Raw genomic sequence first — 15,043 nt, 5'->3', positions numbered from 1 at the left:
CAGACACATATGAGGTGGAACTGGATTTTCTAGCACTGGGGTTGGGAATCAGGGATGGCTTTCTCCCAGATGGGGATGCTTGCAGGGGTTATTGTTCCTGTGCTGGGATCTCCCCATCACAGAGCTAGCTGGAAACTATATCTGAGTTTCCATCAGCATGACTCACAATTTGCAGCCCCACCCAAGCTGTTTGCAATGGCCTGTCCTGTCTCAGGCTTTAGACTTTGCTAAAATCTCTCAAACAAGCTGCAGCTGGCATCAGCATGTCCCAAACTTATCAATGAAAGGCAGCTGGGCCTCATCTGGGCACTAGCCTGCCTTTCTTCACAGCTGTGCCTCACCTGGGCACTTCCTAGCTCAATACAAATACAGTGGGGCCTTGACTTACGAGTGTCCCGACTAACGAGTTTTTCGAGATCGAGCCATCTCTCAGCCGATTTTTTGCTTTGAGTTGTGAGCTAAAATTCGGGTTATGAGCCATCTTCAGATACCCCACCGCTAGTTGGCGCAGAGAACGTCACAGTGAACGCCACCACATCAGCCCAGCATCACGTGTCATTGTAATGGTGAAAATTGATTTGACATATGAGTAATTTGAGTTACGAGCTCCGTCACGGAACGAATTAAACTCGTAAGTCAAGGCTCCACTGTCGTAGCCATCTGCGGATCTCTCTGTAGCTCCTGCTGGGTGACCCCTGGCAGTGGCTGACTTTGCACCTGCCTGGAGGCCCTAGAGCCAGTGCACCCAGTGGATAGCTTCAGACTATAGCAGATTACAACTCTACATATCCACAAGCGACACTCAAAGGACAGACTCAGTGAGCACCAAAGCCCCACTGAAGCAAGTCGTGCTCCATAGGGGTGTCTCCTGCACAGCAGCTCTTCCACTGTAGTCCTCACAGCCAATTGGCCTGGGAATCAATTCTTCCCAGTGACACCAACAGCCGTCAAGGCTCAACTACAACAAGACTGTGCACACAGCTCACACAAGGGCACACCTCTAGTGCCCAGATCAGGTGAATGGGAAGGTTGAGTCACTGAGCCCTATAGAACACCTATTATATAAGGCCACTCTACCAATTCCAGGAGACTTTGCAACTCTACGTAATACATAGAAACAAACACAGGGAAGCAGCCTAAATGCAGAGACAAAGTAATGTTACAAATGAAAGAAATGGAAGCAAGCAAACTACTGGATGCAGAGTTCAAAACAATGGTTATAAGGCTACTCAAGGATCTTAATGAAAGCTTCAAGGGACTCAAAGAGAGCTTCAAGGATCTTAGTGAGACTTTCAAGGATCTTAGAATGTCAAAGACATAAAAAAATACAGTCAAATTAACATACAGTAACTGAAATAAAGAATAATTTACAGGGATTCAACGGTAGAGGACAGGATTCCGAGAATCAAGTCAATGATTTGGAATATGTGGAAGCAAAAAATACCCAATCAGAAGAGCAAAAAGAAAAAAGAATCCACAAATATGAAGGTACTATGTGGGACAACTTCAAGCATTAAATAAAGTACCAACATCCGTATTATAGGGGTGCCAGAAGAAGAGAGAGCGAGCGAGCAAGATATTGAAAACCTATTTGAAGAAATAATGACAGGAAACTCCCCCTACCCGGTGAAAGAAATAGACTTACAAGTCCAGAATGGGAAAAGAATCACAAACAAGAGGAACCCAAAGAGGCCCACACCAAGACACATCATAATTAAAATGCCAAGGGTTAAAGACAAAGAGAGAATCTTAAAAGCAGTAAGAGAAAAGTAGTAACTTACCTACAAGGGAGTGTCAGTTACATTCATGTCAGTTGATTTCTCAACAGAAACTTTGCAGGCCAGAAGGGAGTGGCAGGAAATATTCAAGGTGATGAATAGCAAGGACCTACAACTAAGATTACTCTACCCAGCCAAGCTATCATTTAGAATTGAAGATTAGCTAAAGAGCTTCACAGACAAGAAAAACCTAAAGGGGCTCATCACCACCAAATCAGTATTGTGTGAAATGTTGAAGGACATTCATAAGAAGAAGAAGAGGGAGGAGAAGGCGGAGGGGCATGAGAGGGAGAAAAGAAATAAAAATATGAGTAATTAAATGGCAATAAATACATATCTATCAACAATTGAATCTAAAAATCAAAGTAACAAGAAATCTAATGAACAAAATAAACTGATGAGTAAAATAGAATCAGAGGCATGAAAACATGGAAGAGATTGACAAATCCCAGAGGGAAGGGGAGATGGGATGCAGGAAGAGATTAACCAGGTGCACCGGTGGGATCCTCGCCATGGCAATGGGGGGCGGAGGTGGCGGCGGCGTGCCGGAGCAGGAGGACTTGGTGCTGTTCCGGCGCGGCGCCGGCCAGAGTGATGATTCTGACATTTGGGATGATACAGCACTGATAAAAGCATACGATAAAGCTGTGGCTTCATTTAAGCACGCACTAAAGAATGGTGACATTTCTGAAGCTTCAAATAAACCAAAAGGCACCCCTAAAAGAAAACCTGCTAAGAAGAATAAAAGCCAAAAAAAGAACACCACAACTCCCTTGATGCAGTGGAAAGTTGGTGGCAAATGTTCAGCCATTTGGTCAGAAGATGGCTGCATTTACCCAGCTACCATTGCTTCAGTTGATTTTAAGAGAGAAACCTGTGTTGTGGTTTACACTGGATATGGAAATAGAGAGCAGCAAAATCTGTCTGATCTACTTTCCCCAACGTCTGATGTAGCTAATAATATAGAACAGAATGCTCAGGAGAATGAAAATGAAAGTCAAATTTCAACAGATGAAAGTGAGAACTCCTCCAGGTCTCGTGGAAATAAACCAAATAACATCAAGTCAAGAGCTGCTCCATGGAACTATTTTCTCCCTCCACCACCCCCCATGCCAAGATCAGGACTGGGACCAGGAAAGCCAGGTCTAAAATTTAATGGCCCACCACCACCACCACCACCACCACCTCCACCTCCACCACCTCCCTTCCTATCATGCTGGCTGCCTCCGTTTCCTTCTGGACCACCAATAATTCCCCCACCTCCTCCCATATGTCCAGATTCTCTTGACGATGCTGATGCTTTGGGAAGTATGTTAATCTCTTGGTACATGAGTGGCTATCACACTGGTTACTATATGGGTTTCAAACAAAATCAAAAAGAAGGAAGGTGCTCACATTTTAATTAAGGAGTAATTCATACAGTATTCCTTAAGAAAAAGTACATATATGAAGATACTGCTTTATGCAGTACTTATTGATTACTGTGTGGGAAGCTGTCCAGATTCACAAAAATAAGACCTCGTCGCAACAAATACAACTGGATTTCCACATGCAGAAGAATGAAGTTGGACTCCCTACCTCCCAGCACCATATACAAAATTAACTCAAAATGGATCAACAACTTAAATAGAAAAACTAAACTATACAACTCTTAGAAGGATTCTTAGATATGCTACTAAAAAGCACTAGCAATTGGACTTCATCCAATTTAAAACGGTGCATCGAAGGACATCATTGAGACATTGAAAAGACAACCTACAGTAAAAGAGAAAATATTTCAAACCATACATCCAATAAGGATTTAATATCCAGAATATACAAAGACCTACAACTCAGAACTAAAAGGCAATACAATTAGCCCTGGCTGGTTTGGCTCAGTGGATAGAGTGTCAGCCTGCAGACTGGAGGGTCCTAGGTTCAGTTCCAGTCAAGGGCAATGCTTGGGTTGCAGGCTTGATCCCCAGTAGGGGTGTGTGCAGGAGGCAGCCAATCAATGATTCTCATCATTGATGTTTCTATCTCTATCTCCCTCTCCCTTCCTCTCTCTGAAATCAATAAAAAAAATGTAATGATGTTATAAAAATAAAATAAAAGGCAATACAATTAAAAAATGGAAAAAAAAAGAGATTAACCAAAGATCTTACCTATGGACACAGACAATAGGGTGGTGAAGATCTGGGCGGGGCAAGGTGGGACCCAGGTGAAGTGAGGGCAATAGAGGAAAAAAAGGGACATCTGCAATGCTCAACAATAAAAACTTTAAAAATATCTACACTAATAAAAGACAAAGATGCTAATTGACCATACCTTTGCTATGCCCTAAGCCACGCCCACCAGCCAACCAGAGTGACGATATGCAAATTAACCCAACCAAGATGGCGGCTGGCAGCCACGGAACTGGAGCAAGCAGGAGGCTTGGTTGTGCGGGCAATGGAGGAAGCCAAGCTTCCTGCAGGCCCTGAGCTGGCTGGGGCCTCTGCTCATGGCAACCAAGTTTCAATTATAGAAGACAAATAAATCCCAGATACCTGCTTCCAGCCAGCCTCCACTGGGAGCTTAGGTGGCTGGGGGTTGTGGCCAGCCTGCAAACAGTCATCAGCCCCTCACCCAGGCTTGCTACACCCTCATGGGGTGAGGATCCTCGATGGGGGGCTTAGCCAGCCTGAAAACTTCCCTCAGCCCCTCACCCAGACTGGCCAGGCACCCCAGTGGGGACCCCCACACTGAAGGGGCTGTGGTCAGCCTGCAAACAGCCATCAGCCACTCACCCAGGCTGGCCACACCCTCATGGGGTGAGGGTTCTCGCTGGGGGACTTGGCCAGCCTGCAAACTGCCATCAGCCACTCACCCAGACTGGCCAGGCACCCAGCAGGACCCCCCCACCCTGAAGGGGGTGTGGCCAGCCTGAAAACAGCCCTCAGCCCCTCACCCAGGCTGGCCAGGCACCCCAGTGGGGACCCCCACCTTGAAGGGGCTGTGGCCAGCCTGCAAACAGCCCTCAGCCCCTCACCCAGGCTGGCAAGGCACCTCAGGGGGGACCCTCACCCTGAAGGGGCTGTGGCCAGCCTGCAAACAGCCATCAGCCCCTCACCCAGGCTGGCTAGGCACTCCTATATAATAAAATGGTAGTATGCAAATTGACCATAACAGCATAATGACTGGGAATGACTGGTCACTATGGCACACACTGAACACCAGGGGGCAGATGCTCAATGCAGGAGCTGTCCCCTGGTTGTCAGTGCACTCCCACAGGGGGACCTCTGCTCAGCCACAAGCCAGGCTTATGGCTGCCAGTACAGCGGCGATGGTGGGAGCCTCTCCCGCCTCAGAAGCGCTAAGGATGTCTGACTGCAGCTTAGCCTGCTCCCCACTGGCAAGTAGACATCCCCTGAGGGCTCCTGAGCTGCCAGAGGGATGTCTGACTGCCAGCTTAGGCCCAATCCCCCAGGGAGCTGGCCTAAGCCAGCAGGTGGTCATTCCCTGAGGGGTCCCAGACTGTGAGAGGGCACAGGCCGGGCTGAGGGACCCCCCCAAGTGCACACATTTTTGTGCACCGGGCCTCTAGTATGTACAATAATAACCCCCACAAAAAACAAAAACCTTTAACCAGACTCATCAAGAAACAAAGACAGAGGACCCACATAAATAAATCAGAAATGAAAGAGAGGGAACAACTGACATCTCAGAAATAGGGTTGTGAGAAAATACTACAAACAACTGTATGCCAACAAATTGGACAACCTGGGCAAAATGGATGAATTCCTAGAAATATACAATCTTCCAAAACTAAATCAGGAAGAGCCAGAAACTCTGAATAGACCTATTACAAACAATGAAATCGAAGCACTAATAAACACCCAGCAAGGAAAAGTCCTGGACCGGATGGCTTCACAGATGAATTTTAACAAACATTCAAAGAAAATCTGCCTGATTGGTTGGCTCTTGTGATTGAGTGTCGACCTATTAACTAGAAGGTCAAGGTTCAATTTCTGGTCAGGGCATATGCCTGGGTTGCAGGCTTGACACCCAGTGTGGGACATGCAGGAGGCAACCAATCAATGATTCTCATCATTGATGTTACTATCTCTCTCTCCCTCCCTCTCCCAAATCAATATAAACCTGTGGGTTGCGACCCCTTTGGGTGGTCGAACAACCCTTTCACAGGGGTCGCCCAAGACCATCAGAAAACACATATATAATTATATATTGTTTTTGTGATTAATCACTATGTTTTAATTATGTTCAATTTGTAACAATGAAATTTGGGGTCACCACAGCATGAGGAACTGTATTAAAGGATTGCGGCATTAGGAAGGTTGAGAACCATTGACCTAGCCCTATCTGGTTTGGCTCGGGAAAGAGTGTGAGCCTATGGATCTAAGGATCATGGGTTTGATTCCAGTCAAGGGCACGTACCTTGGTTGCAGGCTCCTCCCTGACCTGGGCCCTGGTCAGGGCATGTGCAGGAGGCAATTGATTGATCTGTTTCTTTCACATCAATATTTTTCTCTGTCTTACTCTCTTCCACTCTCTCTAAAAATCAATGGAAAAATATCATTGGGTGATGATGAAAAAGAATAATAATCCTATATAATAAAGAGGGACTATGTAAATTGACCATAACTCTGCCACAAAGATGGTGGCGCCCATAGCAGAGGCGGGGGTTTCCGTAACACAAGATGGCTGCACCCACAGTGGAGGCTGAGTTCCCGTAATGAGCCTTAATGAGCAATCAGCAGGGACCTGAGGCTGCATCCCCCTCCGCTCCCATGGGGCTTGACAGGGGACCTGAGGCCGTGCCCCCCCGCCCTGGCGCCAGGCTGGGGAACCTGAGGCTGTGCTCCCTGCCCGGCGGGGCTTTACAGGGGACCTCAACGTGCAACCCCCACCCCAGTGTTGGGCTGGGAGACCTCAGGCTGTTCCGCCTGCCCTGGCACCAAGCTAGGGGACCTCAGGCTGCAAACCCCACCCTGGCACCAGGGGTGGGATCTCAGGCCATGCCCCCACCCAGCAGGGCTTGATGGGGGACCTCAGGCTGTGCCCCCCACCCTGGCACCGGGCCAGGGTCCTGAGGCCACACACCCCTGCCCTGGTGCGGTGCTCCCCACCTGGCGGGGCTTGACAGGGGACCTCAGGCTGCGCCCCCTGCCTGGTTGGGCTTGACGAGGGACCTCAAGGTGCCCCCCTGCCCCAGTGCTGGGCCGGGGGACCTCAGGCCACACTCCCCGCCCAGCAAGACTTGATGGGGGACCTGAGACTGTGCCCCTCTCCCAGTGGGGCTTGATGGGGGACCTGAGGCTATGCCCCCCTCCTGGCACCGGGGCTGGAGACCTGAGGCTGCCCCCCCCCCACTGCCTGGTGGGGCTTGACAAGGGTGGGACTGGCCGCGTTTGGATCTAGCCCAATGGAGGGGCCCGGCCAGGTCTGGGTCTTGCGCAGTTTTCAGGTGCACGTGGGTGGGCGGGGACTTGACTCTGGGTCCCTTGGTGCGCCCCAGATGCTGACAGGAGGAAGATTTTCATATACATTTTACTAATTTTCTTTTATCTCTGACACTTCTATTATAGAGAAAGGGCAAATAGCAAGATTAAAATATTTCCTCTAATTAATTCCCTTTTAATGTGCATGAATTTCATGCACTAGTAATAGTAATGAAAGAGAAAACTTTCCCTAGCTGTTTTGGCTGAGAGGATAGAGTGTCAACCTGTGGACTGAAGGGTCCCAGGTTTGATTCCGGTCAAGGGCACATGCCGAAGTAGTGGGCTTGATCCCCATTAGGGGGCATGCAGTAGGCAGTCAGTCATTGATTCTCATCATTGATGTTTCTATCTCTCCCTCTCCCTTCGTCTCTGAAATCAATCTATCTATCTATCTATCTATCTATCTATCTATCTATCTATCTATCATCTATCTATCTGAAAACCTTAAAGACTCCACCAAAAATCTAATAGAAATAATAAATGAATTTGGCAAAATTGCTAGATACAAAATTAATATTCAGAAATGTGTGTGTGTGTGTGTTTGTGTGTGTGTGATGACACACAGACAACAGTGTAATGGTAGCCAGAAGGAAAGGGGGTGGGTGGGTGGAGGTGGAGGTGGACAAAGGGGGGCAAAATGGGGATGGAAAGAGACTTTGATTGGATCAATGGGCACATGATGCAGTGTGTAGATCATGTTTTGTTGAGTAGTACATTTGAAACTTGTATGGTTTTGTGATCCAATATCACCCCAATACATTTAATAGAAATATTTTGTATTAGTTTCTGGTGTACAGCATATTGGTTAGCCAAGGATTTCTCCCAATAATCCCAGTATCATCTGGTACCATACATAGTTATTACAATGTTATTGACTATTTCCTACATTGTACTTTACATTCTCCTGACTATTTTGGGAACTAGTATGTCATAATACCTTCATCTTTTTTTATCTAATCCCCATCCCTCCTCCCATCTAGTATCCATCAGTTTGGTCTCTGTATCTATGAGTTTGTACTGTTTTGTTTTCTTTGTTCTTTAGATTCCACATATATGTACAACCATATGGTATGTTCCTTCTCTGTCTGACTTATTGTGCTTAGCATAATACCCTCTAGGTAATTCTGTATTGGAAATAGTGACATTTCATTTTTTATGGCTGAGTAATATTCTATTATATATATATATGTACTGTGACTTTATCTAATTGTATATTGATGGGTACTTAGGTTGGTCCATATGTGGGCTATTGTAAATAGTGCTGCAATGAACATAGGAGTACATTGTACCCCTGTTATTGCTGCCTGTCTTTGAGATAAGGACAGACAACTTACCCCAATCACTGTCTCCATGGGGCAGAGAAGTCTTTTCTAGATCTGGGAACGTGAACAGGAGATATATGTTCCTTGGCATCTTGATTTCCTAATTGGAACTCACTATGCATTTCCCCATAATAAGTGGTGGAAAAGTACTATTAATATATAGTTTAGCTGCATTATTGCCTAAATAAAGTTCTGAAGACCAGTCTGTGAACCTAGTCATCATGTTTAATGTTCTTTCTTTTCTTTTTTTGTTGCTAATCCTCATCCTAGGATATTTTTTCCATTGATTTATAGAGAGAGTGGAAGGGAGGGAGGGAGGGAGGGAGGGAGGGAGATAGAGAAACATCAATGTGAGAAAGACACATTGATTGGTTGTCTCCCCAGTGCGCCCCGACCAGGACTAGGGAACTAATCCGAAACCCAGGTACCTGCCCTTGACGGGGAATTGAACCTGCAACCCTTTGGTCCACAAGCGTATGCTCTAACCATTGAGAACACAGGCCAGGGCATGTTTAATGTTCTTTCTATGAGAAAACATATTTTATCTTCGCAATCAACTGAGCTAGCCCTAGCCTAGCTGGTTTGGCTCAGTGCATAGAGTGTTGGCCTATGGACTGAAGGCTCCTGGGTTCGATTCTGGTCAAGGACACATACCTTGGGTGCAAGTTCCTTGGCCCTGGTCAGGGTGCATGCAGGAGGCAACCAATCGATGTGTCTCTCTCACATTGATGTTATTCTGTCTCTCCTCTCCCTTCCACTCTCTAAAAATAGAAAAATATCCTCGGGTGAGGATTAACAACAACAAAATTGAGCAACAACTGTTCAAGGAGCCCATTTTTAAATAAAGGTGCTCATTTAATAAATATTTACTGAAAACCTATCATATGTATATATAGAAATATGCTAGGCACTCAGTGGGTGTTTCTTTTCTTGATAATACAGTGTTAAGGCCATCCCTAGTCACCATTTGTTTTGGTCAGGGCAGGCCAACCAGTTATAATTATAACTTGGGAGGAAACACTGCGGGAGTGTGTTTGTTTATGCTAGACAAAGGGCTAGGGGGAGGGGATTCTGCAGAACTTTGGGGGCTAGGATTGAAGGAATAGCTGCTCAGAAAGCTAGAGGAAAACATCTAGGAAATGGTAAGGAAGTAGGAGATTTATTTCAAATTAAGGGGAGGAGAGGGTACTGTTTATATATCTTCTCAGGAAGAGTGAGGATGAACATTCTGGTTGAATTGTCACCAAATTGCCAAGTGTATGAATGAATATTATTATTAATATTTGCATATACCTGTACAGAACTGATCAGTGATCTGTTTGTGCTTGAGAACAATTTGTGCTGCTACAGTAATTCAAATTCAAAGAATCTCTTGAACCTATTCCAACTTTAATGACTTTTATCTTAGTTCAGGCCCTCATCCTTTGCCTGAACTGTTCTTTCAAAACAACACAAAATAGGGAAAAGAGCATGGTTTTTGGAGTCTAAGAGGTCTAAGTTAGAATCAGACTCTACCATTCATTAGCTTCTTGGAATTCAGCAAAGTAGCACTGATTATCTCTCTGAACTTGAATGTCATTAAAAATAATTTATTGTTGAAAGTATTACATATATCTCTTTTTCACCCTCCAGCCTGCCCCCACCCTCTGCCCCAGGCCCTCACCACCCCATTGTTTGTGTCTATGGGCCATACATATATGCATACAAGATCCTTGCTTGATTACCTCCCACTCACCCACCGTCTTCCACCTTCCCTCTGAGATTCTGCATTCTGTTCCATGCTTCCATGTCTCTGGCTCCACTCCGTTCATCAGTTTATTTTGTTAATTAGATTCCACATATGAGTGAGATCCTCTGATACTTGTCTTTCTCTGACTGACTTATTTCACTTAGCATGATACTCTCCAAGTCCCTCCATGCTGTCTCAAAGGGTAAGAGATTCTTCTTTATTACTGCTGCACAGTATTCCATGGTATAAATGTACCACAGCTTTTTTATCCACTCATCTACTGACGGGCACTTGGGCTGTTTCCAGATCTTAGCTATTGTAAATAACGTTGCTATGAACATAAGCATGCTTATATTCTTTCTGATTGGTGTTTTGGGATTCTTAGGATATATATGGTGGTTCCATTTTTAATTTTTGATGAATTAAATAACTTCTAACGATAGAGTTCATTTCCTCTGATACTACTTTCCAAAATAGATCTAACAAACAAGTGTTCAGGGTGATTGAATAATATGTTCCTAGATTCTAGATATTGCCCACATCATCTTTACTGGTTAGTCTAATTCGTTGCAATAATTATGGCTAGTATTGGTTCATTATTACTTGGCTATTCAGTAATAGTGCTGAAAGCATACTACCCTTTAGTATACTCTTACTATCTTTAGGAAGAAATTTAGATAAATGTGTTTAAATCTGAGTTCTATGTTTCTGAAGGACTGGTATAGATGAAATTCACAACGTTTCCTTTTTTATAGCCAAAAATAAGCACATGATGAGACAAGCACATTTACTAATGACCAGTTGTTACACCTTCTATCCTGATCTGTTTGAACTCATTCCAAGTTTTTGTACTAACCTATTAAGCTAATCACTCATAAAATAGAGCTCAAAGCAAGAATACTTCACATTTAAAGTATTTATTATAACCATTTCTTGCCATAAATCAGAATATAGGGGAAATTGTCAAGAACAATTATAAGAGTACATTGTAAATGAAATAAAATGACAATGAATTGATTGATAATGAAGGGTTATGGCTTTCATTTATTTCATATTTTAGTTTTGATTCCCCAGTTCTTCCTTGACATTTCTGAAATGTAAAAAGAAGTGTGGTACCAGTTCACACTCATTAGGATAGGTATTATTTAAAAAAACACACACCTAGAAAATAATAAGTGTTGGCAAGGATGTAGATAAAGTAGAGCCCTTGTAAAATGTAAAATGGTGCAGTTGCTATGGAAGACAGCATAGTAGTTCCTAGAAAAATTAAACATAGAATTACCACATGATCCAGCAATTCTGAGTACATACCCTAAAGAATTGAAAGCAGGGACTTGAACAGATATTTGTATAACAGTTTGCATAGTATCATTGTTTATGATAGCCAGAAGGTAGAAACAACTCACATGCCCATCAACAGATTAATAAGTAAACAAAATATCCTATCTAATAAAAGAGAAACATGGTAATTAGCATACGACTGCTACCCTTCCCATTGGCTAATTAGGGTGATATGCAAATTAACTGCCAGCCAAGATGGCGGCCGGCAGCCAGGCAGCTTGAAACTAACACAAGGCTTGCTTGCTTCAGTGACGGAGGAAACCAACGTTCCCCGCCTGCCTTGTCGGCCTCTGAGCCTGCAGTTTGAAACATTGTAATAAATATAGAAGCTAAACAAAACCCCAGAAACTTGCTTTCTGTGAGCCCGGGATCTCAGAGCTGGAGTTATACATTGTTTCGATTATAGAACCCAAACAAACCAGATACCTGTTTTCAGCAGCAGAGGCCTCAGAGCTGGAGCCTCAGAGCTAAAGCTGGCCCAGAATAAAAAAAGAAAAGAAAAAAAGGAGCGGTTGGGAGCTTCAGTCACCCGCCAGCCTGAAAACAGCCCTCAGCCCCTCACCCAGACTGGCCAGGCACCCTAGTGGGGACCCCCACCCTGAAGGGTGTGTGACCAGCTGCAAACATCCATAATCCCCTCACCCAGGCTGGCCAGGCACCACAGTGGGGACCCCCACCCTGATCCAGGACACCCTTCAGGGCAAACCAGCCGGCCCCCACCTGTGTACCAGGCCTCTATCCTATATAGTAAAAGGGTAATATGCCTCCCAGCACCGGGATCAGCGGAGCCGAGAGGCCTCCCGGCACCGGGATCAGCGTGACAGGGGGCAGCGCCCAAACCCCCTGATCGCCCTGAGGCTCTGTGTGTGACAGGGGGCGGGGCCACAACCTCCTTATCCGCCCTGCTCTGTTCATGACAGGGGAAGGCGCCCCAACCTCCTGATCATCCCTGCTCTGTGCCTGATAGGGGGGAGCTCCCAAACCCCCTGATCGTGCTGCGGCTCTGTGTGTGACAGGGTGTGGCGCCCCAACCCCCTGATCGGCCCTGCTCTGTGGGTGATAGAGGGCGGCACCCCAACCTCCCCTCCCCCCACGGGCACTGCTCTGTGTGTGATGGGGTAGAGCCATAACCTCTCCATTGGCCCTGGCCTGAGTGTGGCAGTGGCGTCGCCCTAACCCCCTGATTGGCCCTGCTCTGTGGGTGATAGAGGGCGGCTCCCCAACCCCCTGATCCGCCCTGCTCTGTGTGTGGCAGGGGGCGGTGCCCCAGCTCCCCTATCGGCTCTACTCTGTGAGTGACAGGGGGGAGCTCCTCAACCCCCTGATGGGCCCTGCTCTGTGCGTGACAGGGGGGAGCTCCCCAACCCCCTGATGGGCCCTGCTCTGTGCGTGACAGGGGGAAGCTCCCCAACCCCCTGATCAACCCTGCTCTGTGCATGACAGAGTATAGAGCCCCAACCCCCCTGATGGGCCCTGCTCTGTGCATGACAGGGGGCAGCGCCCCAACCCCCTTATTGACTCTGCTCTGTGTGTGACGGGGGTGGCGCCTCAACCTCCCCATCGACCCTGCCTTGAGTGTGACAGGGGGCGGTGCCCCAACCCCCCAATCAGCCCTACCCTGAGCGTGACTGAGGGTGGCATTGCAACCTCCCAATCTGCCCTGCTCTGTGCATGACAGGGGGCGGCGCCCCAACTCCCCAATCGGCCCTGCTCTGAGCCCGACCAGGGGCTGCACCTAGGGATTGGGCCTGCCCTCTGCCACCCGGGAGTAGGCCTAAGCCAGCAGGGCGTTATCTCCCGAGGGGTCCCAGACTGGGAGAGGGCACAGGCCAGGCTGAGGGACCCCCCCTTTCCCCCCCCCCCCGAGTGCACAAATTTTTGTGCACTGGGCCTCTAGTTATTATATATTTAAGGTAATATATTTTAGCCTTAAAAAGGAATGAAGTTCTGAAATGTGATAAAACATGATATTACACTAAGTGAAAGAAACCAGACCAAATAAAAAGACAAATATTCTATGATTCTACTTAAGTGAGATACCCAGAATAGTTAAATTTATAGAGACAGAAAGTAGAATGGTGGTTACACTGGGGCTGGGGTGAGGGAGAATGGGGAGTTAATGTTTAACGGGTATAGTTTAGGAGGATGAGCAAGTTCTGGGAATGGATGGTGGTGATGGTTGTGTAACAATGTGAATGTACTTAATGCCACTAAACTTTACACTTAAAAATGGTTAAAATGGTAAATTTTATGTTATGTGTATTTTACCACAACAAAGGAAAACTTTTAAAAACTGTCTGCCTTTCTCAGGAAAAAGTAATTTTGCTATAGCACATAAATATGTTTTGAGAAAGAATAAATGAAATATAAAAGTGAGAAAAATCATCTCTGACTTACACTGAGGTTCTGAATGACAACTACTTAAAAAAATAACAGCGTAACATATTGAACATAGCCATTATAATAGGCCATTGCATTTCATTTCTTTATAGAACAAACATGGGAAATCCAATGATGGGAAGAAGATTTTTTAAAATCTAGATTTCAGAGATATCTTCGTTAGGGATCCATTCTCAATCCTACCTTATTATTTGACTGTTTATAAAAGTTGGCTTGCCCTTGCTGGTGTGGCTCAGTTGGAGCATTGTTCCACACACCAGAGGGTCATGGGTTTGATTCCTGGTCAGGGCACATGTCCAGGCTGCAGGTTCAATCTCCAGTCAGGGTGCATATTGTAGGCAATGCATCCGTGTTTCTCACATTGATTTTTTCCCCTCCCTCCCTCCCTCCCTCCCTCCCTCCCTCCCTCCCTCCCTCCCTCCCTCTAAAATCAGTAAAAAGATACCCTAGGGTGAGGATTAAAAAAAAAAGGAAAAAGTTGACTTATGACAGTTTTTAGTCAAGGCTGAAAATGTAAAATTACTAGGGCCCTTTGAAAACAAAATGGAATCAGATTCCCCCCCCCTTCTTTGTTCTATGATATATTTCAGAGTTTTCCCTCATAGAAAATGAAGCCATGGTAGAAACTTTCCTAACCATCCAGTGGTTGGCTAATTGAAGGAAACCATAAAAACTGTGTATATATAGCTTATTCACTTTTTAAAAAACCTAGAACTTATTTTTATTCATTCTCTAATACTTATATGTAGGGCCAAAGCTCTTTCTTTGCATATGGGTCCTCTGGAAGCCTTTTTTGTTCTTGCATAAACTACATTTGTATCGCTTCATTCCAGATTTCTAGTTTCTAGTTTAGTTTCATGTAAGTAGAGAATAGAATTCTTTTAGATATTTATGATTTCCCCCCAATCTCTTTAAGTTGTTTCATGCACGGCTATTTTAGCAGTTTATTGCTCACCTTTATTGAGTGTTTCTAAAAGCATTTGCTTTTATTTT

At 45.5% G+C, this 15,043-nt stretch overlaps 2 protein-coding genes across 2 annotated transcripts in view; both read left to right on the top strand.

Moving 5' to 3' along the window:
- Positions 1–15,043, top strand: part of ATP7A (ATPase copper transporting alpha) — a gene marked incomplete at its 3' end in the record, with an annotated part of 177,092 nt that overhangs the window by 32,826 nt on the left and 129,223 nt on the right. The gene's annotated exons all lie outside the window — the stretch shown is intronic.
- On the top strand, positions 1,148–4,048 carry LOC308510759 (survival of motor neuron protein-like). The gene has a single exon (XM_081080789.1). It carries the CDS (start codon positions 2,207–2,209, stop codon positions 3,182–3,184), a length of 978 nt encoding a protein of 325 aa, XP_080936915.1. The 5' UTR covers positions 1,148–2,206; the 3' UTR covers positions 3,185–4,048.

Source organism: Myotis nattereri (genome assembly GCF_964212035.1).
Source record: "Myotis nattereri genome assembly, chromosome: X".
NCBI classification, from domain to species: Eukaryota; Metazoa; Chordata; class Mammalia; order Chiroptera; family Vespertilionidae; genus Myotis; species Myotis nattereri.
This window is presented reverse-complemented; position numbering and strand designations above follow the sequence as displayed.